Here is a 15,045-nt window from a genome sequence, read left to right as displayed (position 1 = left end):
ACATCAGGTACATATGGTTCAGAGTAATCAGGATTGTTTAAGCTGTTTACAGCAATATTCCAGTAATATCACAGCGGGGGACACAAGAAATGGGCTTCACACAATTTATGCCTGAAGGGAATGGAAACCGGGCCTTTGGTGTGACGAGCAAACACTTTAACCACTTGGCTACCCCACCTCATCTTGTGTTTCTGAGATAAATATACCTAAGATAAATATACCTAAGATAAATATACCTAAGTTGACTGTACATCATGATGTCTGGTCAGGGCAGTAACTGGGAGCAAGTTCTCATTCATTCTAAGTATTATCATCCTCTATCAGCGGCAGTACAAAACATTCCAGACAACAGTCTTATCTCAGATAGCCCTCAGAAGTCTTACGCCTCAAATCTAGATCTACATGTATTTTTTAGTCCCACAGAGGTCATCTGAACATGTCCTCTGTCACAATATTTCACCTGCCACTTAAGTACTCAGGTTATTCATTTGTAAATAACTACCGCTCGTCAAGGCCATTGTAATTACAAAGAGAGGCCTGTACATTGTCTGCACTCCAATAATTGTTGTTTGAATACACACAAGTCTCTCTCCGGTGTCTCAGATTACAAGATAGAACATCAGCTGCCAGCAGGTATCAGCCTACACCTCTTCAACGTCCACATATCTGGTTGTGTCTGTCATTCAAGACATGTCCACATATCTGGTTGTGTCTGTCATTCAAGACATGTCCACATATCTGGTTGTGTCTGTCATTCAAGACATGTCCATATATCTGGTTTTGTCTGTCATTCAAGACATGTCCATATATCTGGTTGTGTCTGTCATTCAAGACATGTCCATATATCTGGTTGTGTCTGTCATTCAAGACATGTCCACATATCTGGTTGTGTCTGTCATTCAAGACATGTCCACATATCTGGTTGTGTCTGTCATTCAAGACATGTCCACATATCTGGTTGTGTCTGTCATTCAAGACATGTACACATATCTGGTTTTGTCTGTCATTCAAGACATGTCCACATATCTGGTTGTGTCTGTCATTCAAAATATGTCCAAATATCTGGTTGTGTCTGTCATTCAAGACATGTCCACATATCTGGTTGTGTCTGTCATTCAAGACATGTCCACATATATGGTTGTGTCTGTCATTCAAGAAATGTCCATATATCTGGTTGTGTCTGTCATTCAAGACATGTCCACATATCTGGTTGTGTCTGTCATTCAAGACATGTCCACATATCTGGTTGTGTCTGTCATTCAAGACATGTCCACATATCTGGTTGTGTCTGTCATTCAAGACATGTCCACATATATGGTTGTGTCTGTCATTCAAGACATGTCCACATATCTGGTTGTGTCTGTCATTCAAGACATGTCCATATATCTGGTTGTGTCTGTCATTCAAGACATGTCCATATATCTGGTTGTGTCTGTCATTCAAGACATGTCCACATATCTGGTTGTGTCTGTCATTCAAGACATGTCCACATATCTGGTTGTGTCTGTCATTCAAGACATGTCCACATATCTGGTTGTGTCTGTCATTCAAGACATGTCCACATATCTGGTTGTGTCTGTCATTCAAGACATGTCCACATATCTGGTTGTGTCTGTCATTCAAGACATGTCCACATATCTGGTTGTGTCTGTCATTCAAAACATGTCCACATATATGGTTGTGTCTGTCATTCAAGACATGTCCATATATCTGGTTGTGTCTGTCATTCAAGACATGTCCACATATCTGGTTGTGTCTGTCTTTCAAGACATGTCCACATATCTGGTTGTGTCTGTCATTCAAGACATGTCCATATATCTGTTTGTCACGACCTGTGACTGTCTTCTTCTCAAGATGTTTGTTTTGTGTTTTAGACAACACTCTACACACTCAAACAGACAAATCTACTGTCAATAGGTGTATATCACATTCATCACACATATATACATTATTAGAGTGTATTTGGTAGATATGGCACTGGTTGATTCAGAATCGTGTCCACCACCACACACCTCAAGCACTATGTGTCAAGCTGTCAGCCTCTCCCTTGCATCACGGTCATGTGGTTTGTTCACTTCATCACTTACCATATTCGACGTAATAAACGCCCAGGGCGCTCTCAAAATAAGAAATAGGGGGCTCTTATTAGAATATAATTTTGAGTTGAAAGATTGTAAATTTCGTGGTTTATGCGGACAGCCTGAAATGATGCAAAAGAAAAGTCTGTGCGTATTATACACGACAGATATATTTTCCAGAATTTAATTGCCCATACTTAAGGGTGCATATAACATGAGTGCGTATTATACACGAATAAATATTGGATTTGTACTCTAGCCAATATATTAGCAAATATCGCTGTGGGTGCTTATTAGAGCGAGGCGCTTATTACGTTGAATATGGTATGTATATTTAAATCTGAGAGTAACAAATTATTGTTTTTTTTAATGTTTGTTGAGATAAATAGGTGACATATATGTTTGAACTATTCCCTTGTGCTTGTTCGGCTGATCATGTCCCTCTCAAGGAAAGCTTGCAAAGGGGTTGTTACAAAACCCACACAAGTGTTACTACAGCTGTGACCACACCCTGGGTAGTGGCAAGTAGCCTCCTCCAGTGTCTGCAGACTCACCTGCCCATTTAGCTGTGCTGCGGGTCCAGACAGCCTCTCTAACACAGCTGCTTTCACACCAAACTTGCAAGGAAAAATTCAACTTTCGAGGACTACATTTTCAAGCATATTAAACAGTCACCAAAACATGTTTAGTCCAATTATGATATTAATCTTCAAACCCCCACTGATCATTTATACAAAAAGTAAATACTACACTGAGAAAATACAAGTATTGGTACTTTCAGTTTCAGTGAATTCCTGTCGATCTGGACATACCCTGACTTCACGAACATACTTTAAGGACTTGAAACTCAACTTTTCAAAGCTTAACTAAAACACTAACATATTTCACGGCAGACACATCAAGTCAAACCAACTGAAACATGTGAAAATCTTAAGTCAGTTCTCAGATAAAGACAGATAAAATTTGGACCAAGACTAACCATTACATAGACCATCACACATCCAATAAATGAAATATGAAGTATACACAACTGTTTAGACAGCACAACACTGGCTTTGAACCTTCAAATGAAACTGATCAATCATACATTACAGCTCCCAATGTAGGAATCCATAGCGTGTGTGAGAGCAATGCTCCCCAATATTAACCCAGCGGGCTGGCCCATGTTGGGGCACTTAGCCCTGTTCATACTGTTTAAGGCCAATTAATCTCCGGTCAAAAAGCTTTCCTCTCCAGTGCACAGCCAACAAAACCTTCTCTCCCTCTGCTCTAGAAACCCACTTAATGACTAAGCCTCTGTTTGAAAGGAGTAAGTCTGGAGAATTAATGTTTTGTGTTAATGTGAGATAAAAGAAGAAAGCGTGAATGATTGATACTGATCCAATTTGTTTCCTCCAGATTTATAATTCTTAGATCTGTCAGGTAAGACATGAGTCTCACTTCTGAGTGACTGAGAGTATGGTTTCCCGCCACTAATAATTAGCAATACCGGTATTCCAGCAATATATTGGCGGCCAGGAACTGCAGAAATACCACAGAAATTGTACTCTTCAGCATGAGGAAGGAACACTTGAACCACTAGGTTACACCACCACCCCATCACTCATGAATGAGTAAATGATGTTTTATGCCACAGTCAACAATATTCCAGCGATATAACAGCTGCTACAAACAAGTAGTCAAGACTAACCAGTGACACCATTGACTGAAAACATGAACAGTGCTTCCGCGGTATGACGACACATAGTGAGCCACACAGATATGACCCCCGGGGTATGACGACATGTAGTGAGCCACACAGATATGACCCCCGGGGTAGGACGACATGTAGTGAGCCACACAGATATGACCCCCGGGGTAGGACGACATGTAGTGAGCCACACAGCATGATCCCCGGGGTAGGACGACATGTAGTGAGCCACACAGCATGATCCCCGCGGTATGACGACACGTAGTGAGCCACACGGCATGATCCCCGGGGTATGACGACACATAGTGAGCCACACAGCATGATCCCCGGGGTAGGACGACATGTAGTGAGCCACACAGCATGATCCCCGGGGTAGGACGATATGTAGTGAGCCACACAGCATGATCCCCGCGGTATGACGACACGTTGTGAGCCACACAGCATGATCCCCGCGGTATGACGACATGTAGTGAGCCACACAGCATGATCCCCGGGGTAGGACGACATGTAGTGAGCCACACAGCATGATCCCCGGGGTAGGACGACATGTAGTGAGCCACACAGATATGACCCCCGGGGTATGACGACATGTAGTGAGCCACACAGCATGATCCCCGGGGTATGACGACATGTAGTGAGCCACACAGCATGATCCCCGCGGTATGACGACACGTAGTGAGCCACACGGCATGATCCCCGGGGTATGACGACACATAGTGAGCCACACAGCATGATCCCCGCGGTATGACGACACATAGTGAGCCACACAGATATGACCCCCGGGGTATGACGACATGTAGTGAGCCACACAGATATGACCCCCGGGGTATGACGACATGTAGTGAGCCACACAGCATGACCCCCGGGGTATGACGACATGTAGTGAGCCACACAGCATGATCCCCGGGGTAGGACGACATGTAGTGAGCCACACAGATATGATCCCCGGGGTATGACGACACGTAGTGAGCCACACAGCATGATCCCCGGGGTATGACGACACATAGTGAGCCACACAGATATGACCCCCGGGGTATGACGACATGTAGTGAGCCACACAGCATGATCCCCGGGGTAGGACGACATGTAGTGAGCCACACAGATATGACCCCCGGGGTATGACGACATGTAGTGAGCCACACAGCATGACCCCCGGGGTATGACGACATGTAGTGAGCCACACAGCATGATCCCCGGGGTAGGACGACATGTAGTGAGCCACACAGATATGATCCCCGGGGTATGACGACACGTAGTGAGCCACACAGCATGATCCCCGGGGTATGACGACATGTAGTGAGCCACACAGATATGATCCCCGGGGTATGACGACACCTAGTGAGCCACACAGCATGATCCCCGGGGTATGACGACATGTAGTGAGCCACACAGCATGATCCCCGGGGTATGACGACACGTAGTGAGCCACACGGCATGATCCCAGGGGTATGACGACATGTAGTGAGCCACACAGCATGATCCCCGGGGTATGACGACATGTAGTGAGCCACACAGCATGACCCCCGGGGTATGACGACACGCAGTGAGCCACACAGCATGATCCCAGGGGTATGACGACATGTAGTGAGCCACACAGCATGACACCCGGGGTATGACGACACGTAGTGAGCCACACAGCATGATCCCAGGGATATGACGACACGAAGTGAGTCACACAGCATGATCCCTGGGGTATGACGACACGTAGTGAGTCAGACAGCATGATCCCTGGGATATGACGACACGTAGTGAGTCAGACAGCATGATCCCTGGGGTATGACGACACGTAGTGAGTCAGACAGCATGATCCCCGGGATATGACGACACGTTGTGAGCCACACAGCATGATCCCCGGGGTATGACAACAAGTAGGAAGCTACACAGCATGATCTCCGGGGTATGACGACACGTAGGGAGTCGCACAGCATGTTTCCCGGGGTATGACGACACGCTATGAGTCACGCAGCATGATCCCCAGGGTATGACGACACGTAGTGAGTCACACAGCATGATCCCTGGGGTATGACGACACGTAGTGAGCCACACAGCATGACCCCCGGGGTATGACGACACGTAGTGAGTCACACAGCATGATCCCCGGGGTATGACGACACGTAGTGAGCCACACAGCATGACCCCCGGGGTATGACGACACCTAGTGAGCCACACAGCATGATCCCCGGGTATGACGACACGTAGTGAGTCACACAGCATGACCCCCGGGGTATGACGACACGTAGTGAGTCACACAGCATGATCCCCGGGGTATGACGACACGTAGTGAGCCACACAGCATGATCCCAGGGGTATGACGACACGTAGTGAGCCACACAGCATGATCCCCGGGGTATGACGACACCTAGTGAGCCACACAGCATGATCCCCGGGTATGACGACACGTAGTGAGTCACACAGCATGATCCCCGGGGTATGACGACACGTAGTGAGCCACACAGCATGATCCCCGGGGTATGACGACACGGATTGAGCCACACAGCATGACCCCCGGGGTATGACGACACGGATTGAGACACACAGCATGATCCCCATGGTATGACGACACGTAGTGAGCCATACAGCATGACCATGTGTGTAAGAACAATATGGTTGATTGAGTCTGTCCCACATGAACATGTGTGTAATAACAATATTGTTGATTGAGACTGTCCTACATGAACATGTGTGTTAGAATAACAATATGGTTGATTGAGTCTGTCCCACATGAACATGTGTGTAATAACAATATGGTTGATTGATTCTGTCCCACATGAACATGTGTGTAAGAACAATATGGTTGATTGATTCTGTCCCACATGAACATGTGTGTAATAACAATATGGTTGATTGAGTCTGTTCCACGTGAACATGTGTGTAATAACAATATGGTTGATTGAGTCTGTCCCACATGAACATGTGAGTAATAACAATATGGTTGATTGAGTCTGTCCCACATGACCATGTGTGTAAGAACAATATGGTTGATTGAGACTATCCTACATGAACATGTGTGTAAGACCAATATGGTTGATTGAGTCTGTCCTACATGAACATGTGTGTAATAACAATATGGTTGATTGAGTTTGTCCCACATGAACATGTGCGTAATAACAATATGGTTGATTGAGTCTGTCCTACATGAACATGTGTGTAAGACCAATATGGTTGATTGAGTCTGTCCCACATGAACATGTGTGTAAGAACAATATGGTTGATTGAGTCTGTCCCACATGAACATGTGCGTAATAACAATATGGTTGATTGAGTCTGTCCCACATGACCATGTGTGTAAGAACAATATGGTTGATTGAGTCTGTCCCACATGAACATGTGTGTAAGACCAATATGGTTGATTGAGTTTGTCCTACATGAACATGTGTGTAATAACAATATGGTTGATTGAGTCTCTGACACATGAACATGTGTGTAAGAACAATATGGTTGATTGAGTCTGTCCCACATGAACATGTGTGTAATAACAGTATGGTTGATTCAGTCTGTCCAACATGAACATGTGTGTAAGAACAATATGGTTGATTGAGTCTGTCCCACATGAACATGTGTGGAATAAGAACATGGTTGATTGAGTCTGTCCTACATGAACATAAACAAATAAACAAATATGAAACTTAATACAATAACAATTATAATTTTTTTTGTGATAATCATGATTATGTAAGCAAAGAATGGATAAAAAAAAAAATTAACAAAGAGAAAGATATAAGTATGCTTACCCTTCTTGGGCTTTGGGGCTTCAAAGTTGCCAACATGATGTCAGTGAAATGTTTTATGTGGTCTTGCCAATAAGAAGATATTCGGAGTTTAATGTTTCCCTTTTCTCACTGTATCCTTGCAGCATGATGTTTGCAATCAATGAGATTTAATATCACTTCCTTGGTGGGCTTCATACAATTATTTCACTTCAGAATATTTTAACCATCACTTGGCTTTATACGTCCTTATTTATATTCCTCAATTCGAAAAATCCATGTTGATTCACAATGGAACTCATGAATATTCATAGGGTTCAAAATGTGATTCCCAATATGAGTGAAGGATCTGTGTATCACTCAATGTATTATATACTTCCAGAAAGCTTGATATTCCTTCCCCAATATCATCTGCCACATAGGAACTTGTCAACAAACACAGACAACAACACCTCAATGGAGCTGCAAGGCTACATAACGAAATCCAATGAAACAAAATTCAAACGACAAACTTAAAAAAATATTCCCTATTCCATTTCATAAATTGTAGCTCTTTAAGTGTAGAATTGAGAGAGAGTCATGTCAGCTGCCTTCCTTCCACACTGCAGTGTCCCCTACAGACGTACTTCCTATCAGTGAGGTACGTAATCTGGCTGATCATGGTAACGGCAGACCCCAATGTTAATCAATCCCCTGTCATGTTGGGGTATATCCCTTTGTGGGCCAGACATTCCACACTCCACACACACTGTCCCTAGCCACAGCAAGCTGCTCGCACTGTCCCTACCCTAGGCAGTCCCTCCACAGACTGTGGTAACATATCTCCATGTGTTTTGCAAGCAGGAAAAGTACACAAGCATGTATTTTCCTTAATGTTCCCTGATGGTTTTAATTTCATGTTTTGATAATGTAGACAGTATATCTACATGTTTTTCTCAGTAGCCTGTATAGATACAAGTGTGTCTTAGAAACCTGTATAGATACAAGTGTGTTTTAGTAACCTGTATAAGTACAAGTGTGTTTTAGTAACCTGTATAGATACAAGTGTTTCTCAGTAACCTGTATAGATACAAGTTTGTTTTAGTAACCTGTATAAGTACAAGTGTGTTTTAGTAACCTGTATAGATACAAGTGTTTCTCAGTAACCTGTATAGATACAAGTGTGTTTTAGTAACCTGTATAGATACAAGTGTGTCTTAGTAACCTGTATAGATACAAGTGTGTTTTAGTAACCTGTATAGATACAAGTGTGTTTTAGTAACCTGTATAGATACAAGTGTTTCTTAGTAACCTGTATAGATACAAGTTTGTTTTAGTAACCTGTATAGATACAAGTGTGTCTTAGTAACCTGTATAGATACAAGTGTGTTTTAGTAACCTGTATAGATACAAGTGTGTTTTAGTAACCTGTATAGATACAAGTGTTTCTTAGTAACCTGTATAGATACAAGTGTGTTTTAGTAACCTGTATAAATACAAGTGTTTCTCAGTAGCTTGTATAGATACAAGTGTGTCTTAGTAACCTGTATAGATACAAGTGTTTCTCAGTAACCTGTATAGATACAAGTGTGTTTTAGTAACCTGTATAGATACAAGTGTGTTTTAGTAACCTGTATAGATACAAGTGTTTCTCAGTAACCTGTATAGATACAAGTTTGTTTTAGTAACCTGTATAGATACAAGTGTGTTTTAGTAACCTGTATAGATACAAGTGTTTCTTAGTAACCTGTATAGATACAAGTGTGTTTTAGTAACCTTTGTAACCTGTAGGTCACACTTTGTTTAACGAGCATGACTTCAATGCCATGTAGATCACACTTTGTTTAGTGAGCATGAATTCAATGCTAACGTAGGTCACAGTTTGTTTAGCGAGCATGACTTCAATGTTACATAGGTCACACTTTGTTTAGTGAGCATGAATTCAATGCTAACGTAGGTCACACTTTGTTTAGCGAGCATGACTTCAATCCTATGTAGGTCAAACTTTGTTTAGTGAGCGTGACTTCAATGCTACGACTAGGTCACACTTTCTAAAAATCTGAAGTTGACAGGTATTAATCATGGGAGTCAATATAAAGTTTGTTGTTGTTCCTGAAATTGATATGATGCAGTGATGCACAACAGCATTCCCATGTAATTCGTCAGGTTTGCTATTGGCTTCAAGCAGCAGCTGTGGTGCAGGCTCTCCTCCCACAGTAAACTAGTTTTATTTCAATATACCATTCAACCTGTAGTGAAGCAGAATGTAAAAAAATATTGAATTGCTTTGAATTGTATTTCATTCCCTAATCAAACCGTGTTGCCAGAGGTTGCTCCAGGTGTTTTCACTCGACAGTCACTGCAGTGGTTGAATACTTCCATAACCTGACTATGGTTACACTGTAACCATTTTGGGAATCAAACATGGGTCTTCAGCATGACGAGCAAACACTTTAACCACAAGGCTACCCCACCGCCCCTAACTAGGGCACCAAGTACCCACCAGGCCAATTGTTCATTTAAAACACATCAGTCACTACCTTCAAAACCTCTTTAAGCTTTAACCAATAACACACCTCTAATTATCATCATCATGTTGGTTTATTTTTTGTTTAGCGAGAGAAAGTAAAAAATGTCCAGTGTAATAATTATGCAAAATCAAAAACATCAAAAGTGAAACATTTAATGACAAAGATATTATTTTATGCAATAGATCTATTTATTATATTTGAGCCTGGTCATAAAGAATAGTTTCATTTATCTACAAAAAAGGACAATATTTCTCAAATTCGAGATAAATATTCATATATACCAATATTTCTAACATCTGAAGTTATACATATACATATACATATACATATACATATATATATATATATATATATATATATCTTTTTACCTGTTGAGATACAAGTTGAGTCACCACAAAAGTAGTGCAAGATTACTGATCAAACAATCCAAGCAACCACTTGGGAACTATATTTAACATGGCCCTTCTTCTTCTTTCTGTCTGCCCTTGATGAACTCATGGAGCCAAACCCAGGCCTTCAGCATGCTGAGCAAACACTAAAACCACTGGGCTCACTACCCACCAGGGGTGAGACAATACAGCAAGGTCACGATACATATCACGGTACAGGGGTCACGCTACGACACATATCACGATACATGGGTCATGCTACGACACATATCACGATACATGGGTCACGCTACAACACATATCACGATACATGGGTCACGCTACGACACATATCACGATACATGGGTCACGCTACAACACATATCACGATACATGGGTCACGCTACAACAAATATCACGATACATGGGTCACGCTACAACACATATCACGATACATGGGTCACGCTACAACACATATCACGATACATGGGTCACGCTACAACACATATCACTTTACATGGGTCACGCTACAACACATATCACGATACATGGGTCACGCTACAACACATATCACGATACATGGGTCACGCTACAACAAATATCACGATACATGGGTCATGCTACAACACATATCACGATACATGGGTCACGCTACAACACATATCACGATACATGGGTCATGCTACAACACATATCACGATACATGGGTCACGCTACAACACATATCACGATACATGGGTCACGCTAAGACACATATCACGATACATGGGTCACACTACAACACATATCACGATACATGGGTCACTCTACAACACATATCACGATACATGGGTCACGCTACAACACATATCACGATACATGGGTCACGCTACAACACATATCACGATACATGGGTCACGCTACAACACATATCACGATACATGGGTCACGCTACAACAAATATCACGATACATGGGTCACGCTACAACACATATCACGATACATGGGTCACGCTACAACACATATCACGATACATGGGTCACGCTACAACACATATCACGATACATGGGTCACGCTACAACACATATCACGATGCATGGGTCACGCTACGACACATATCACGATACATGGGTCACGCTACAACACATATCACGATACATGGGTCACGCTACAACACATATCACGATACATGGGTCACACTACGACACATATCACGATACATGGGTCACGCTAAGACACATATCACGATACATGGGTCACGCTACAACACATATCACGATACATGGGTCACGCTACAACACATATCACGATACATGGGTCACGCTACAACACATATCACGATACATGGGTCACGCTACGATACATATCGCAATACGCATATTTACTTCAAAATTGCGAGGAAACTTCTTGACTATAATACTTCAACTTAGGTTCAAAAGGAAAAGGCAGCTGTAGCCGCATGTTTGTAGTGGCTAATTTTGTAGTGGACATGAATGCGACAGTCAACTGATAAATCACTGGGGTAAGTCATTAAACGAGAAGTAAGTCATTGATTTCAGGAAGTGTGTCGTCTGGTATCGATACAGAAAAAAAAGTATTGTGCATTGTACCGTTGTGCATGAAAACTCACATGAGGAGCATGTGCACCTTGTTATGGGTACAGGCAATCTGTATTTGCAATTATTGTAGACTCAAGTTCTAACTTGTGTCACAATGTACAGGATATTGTGGAGAATGAATTAAGTAGGAATGTCATTAAATGTTAGCTGAGTCAGTTTGAGGCCATCTATTGATCGTTGTCCAAAACAACGTAACTGATTTAGTGTGTGATTTTATGGCATAGATCAGTGTTCGCACTATCAACCACCAGTCCTACTGCTCCACTTTCTGGGGACATGATCACAAGACCACCAGAAGGTGTTGTAGAGACTCTGAAATATTCATGGTTAATTAAGGACAAAGGGATTTCTATCCTGTAGTAATGATAAGCCTGAATCAATTAAAGGTTAATGGCCAACACACTAGGGCTTTCATCATATTCAGGGATTATCTTCTCAAATTACAAACAAAACAAATTGTGACCAGCTGCTGAGACTGTCAAATAACTTATGCTTGATGACATCCCGGTGAGTTGGGGTTCACTGTTGGTCTACAGATGACTGCAGAGTATCATTACTGACTGTTGAACTGTGTATCACCATCGGTCTCAAGCTAATGAAGTTTCACTGTATTTCTGAAGCTCCCATATAAATAATTAACAGATAGCTAAATGTGTGACTGAGGATGGTGATGACTGAAGTAAACCTGTCTGCACTCATTGTACTCAAGCTGTTACCTGACTGAGAGGGGCTTCCATCTACAGCCATCTTCTAATGTGTAGGAGTGTAGACTGCTCTACGCTCTATCAAAACCCAATTTTCAGCATGACAAGCAGGGCTTTTGGCCCTGAAGACGTAACCCCACCACCCCATGACAAGCAGGGCTTTTGGCCCTGAAGACGTAACCCCACACCACCCCATGACAAGCAGGACTTTTGGCCCGGAAGACGTAACCCCACCGCCCTATGACAAGCAGGGCTTTTGGCCCTGAAGACGTAACCCCACCGCCCTATGACAAGCAGGGCTTTTGGCCCTGAAGACGTAACCCCACCGCCCTATGACAAGCAGGGCTTTTGGCCCTGAAGACATAACCCCACCGCCCTATGACAAGCTGGGCTTTTGGCCCTGAAGACGTAACCCCACCGCCCTATGACAAGCTGGGCTTTTGGCCCTGAAGACGTAACCCCACCGCCCCATGACAAGCAGGGCTTTTGGCCCTGAAGACATAACCCCATCACCCCATGACAAGCTGGGCTTTTGGCCCTGAAGACATAACCCCACACCACCCCATAACAAGCAGGGCTTTTGGCCCTGAAGACGTAACCCCACCACCCCATGACAAGCAGGGCTTTTGGCCCGGAAGACGTAACCCCACCACCCCATGACAAGCAGGGCTTTTGGCCCGGAAGACGTAACCCCACACCACCCCATGACAAGCAGGGCTTTTGGCCCGGAAGACGTAACCCCACCGCCCCATGACAAGCAGGGCTTTTGGCCCTGAAGACATGACCCCACCGCCCCATGACAAGCAGGGCTTTTGGCCCTGAAGACATAACCCCACCGCCCTATGACAAGCTGGGCTTTTGGCCCTGAAGACGTAACCCCACCGCCCTATGACAAGCTGGGCTTTTGGCCCTGAAGACGTAACCCCACCGCCCTATGACAAGCAGGGCTTTTGGCCCTGAAGACATAACCCCACTGCCCTATGACAAGCTGGGCTTTTGGCCCTGAAGACGTAACCCCACCGCCCTATGACAAGCTGGGCTTTTGGCCCTGAAGACATAACCCCACCGCCCCATGACAAGCAGGGCTTTTGGCCCTGAAGACGTAACCCCACCACCCCATGACAAGCAGGGCTTTTGGCCGGGAAGACGTAACCCCACCACCCCATGACAAGCAGGGCTTTTGGCCCTGAAGACGTAACCCCACCGCCCTATGACAAGCTGGGCTTTTGGCCCTGAAGACGTAACCCCACCGCCCTATGACAAGCAGGGCTTTTGGCCCTGAATAAATAACCCCACCGCCCTATGACAAGCTGGGCTTTTGGCCCTGAAGAGGTAACCCCACCGCCCTATGACAAGCTGGGCTTTTGGCCCTGAATAAATAACCCCACCGCCCTATGACAAGCTGGGCTTTTGGCCCGGAAGACGTAACCCCACACCACCCCATGACAAGCAGGGCTTTTGGCCCTGAAGACGTAACCCCACCACCCTATGACAAGCTGGGCTTTTGGCCCGGAAGACGTAACCCCACACCACCCCATGACAAGCAGGGCTTTTGGCCCTGAAGATGTAACCCCATCACCCCATGACAAGCAGGGCTTTTGGCCCTGAAGATGTAACCCCACCGCCCTATGACAAGCTGGGCTTTTGGCCCTGAAGACATAACCCCACCGCCCTATGACAAGCAGGGCTTTTGGCCCTGAAGACATAACCCCACAGCCCTATGACAAGCAGGGCTTTTGGCCCTGAATAAATAACCCAACCGCCCTATGACAAGCTGGGCTTTTGGCCCTGAAGACGTAACCCCACCGCCCTATGACAAGCAGGGCTTTTGGCCCTGAAGACATAACCCCACCGCCCTATGACAAGCTGGGCTTTTGGCTCTGAAGACGTAACCCCACCGCCCTATGACAAGCTGGGCTTTTGGCGCTGAAGACATAACCCCACCGCCCTATGACAAGCTGGGCTTTTGGCCCTGAAGACGTAACCCCACCGCCCTATGACAAGCTGGGCTTTTGGCCCTGAAGACGTAACCCCACCGCCCTATGACAAGCAGGGCTTTTGGCCCTGAAGACGTAACCCCATCGCCCAATGACAAGCAGGGCTTTTGGCCCTGAAGACGTAACCCCACCGCCCTATGACAAGCTGGGCTTTTGGCCCTGAAGACATAACCCCACCGCCCTATGACAAGCTGGGCTTTTGGCCCTGAAGACGTAACCCCACCGCCACATGACAAGCTGGGCTTTTGGCCCTGAAGACGTAACCCCACCACCCCATGACAAGCAGGGCTTTTGGCCCGGAAGACTTAACCCCACACCACCCCATGACAAGCAGGGCTTTTGGCCTGGAAGACGTGCCACAAGGCCCAATCTTCCTTGAGTTGTTTCTAATTA

The 15,045-nt window shown here is 44.6% G+C and overlaps 1 protein-coding gene across 8 annotated transcripts in view; it reads right to left on the bottom strand.

Annotated features, from left to right (window-relative positions):
- LOC124147747 (leucine-rich repeat-containing protein 74B-like) overlaps positions 1–15,045 on the bottom strand; it is a 79,820-nt gene that overhangs the window by 29,574 nt on the left and 35,201 nt on the right. Inside the window, exons 1-2 of one of the 8 annotated variants that reach the window (XM_048381143.1) lie at positions 3,166–3,282; positions 2,633–2,695 (exon numbers count right to left, since the gene is read on the bottom strand). The exons of 6 other annotated variants lie outside the window; for them this stretch is intronic. In XM_048381143.1, the coding sequence (XP_048237100.1) occupies positions 2,633–2,695; positions 3,166–3,267 (165 nt within the window). In that variant the 5' untranslated portion in view covers positions 3,268–3,282. Of the gene's footprint in view, positions 1–2,632; positions 2,696–3,165; positions 3,283–7,499; positions 8,261–15,045 lie in introns of those variants that run through there. One more of the 8 variants, XM_048381145.1, reaches the window with a different exon arrangement.

This window comes from Haliotis rufescens, unplaced genomic scaffold, assembly GCF_023055435.1.
Source record: "Haliotis rufescens isolate VD_foot unplaced genomic scaffold, xgHalRufe1.0.p SCAF_36, whole genome shotgun sequence".
Classification (NCBI taxonomy): domain Eukaryota; kingdom Metazoa; phylum Mollusca; class Gastropoda; order Lepetellida; family Haliotidae; genus Haliotis; species Haliotis rufescens.
The sequence above is the reverse complement of the archived record's forward strand: the minus strand, read 5'-3'. Positions and strand labels throughout refer to the sequence as shown.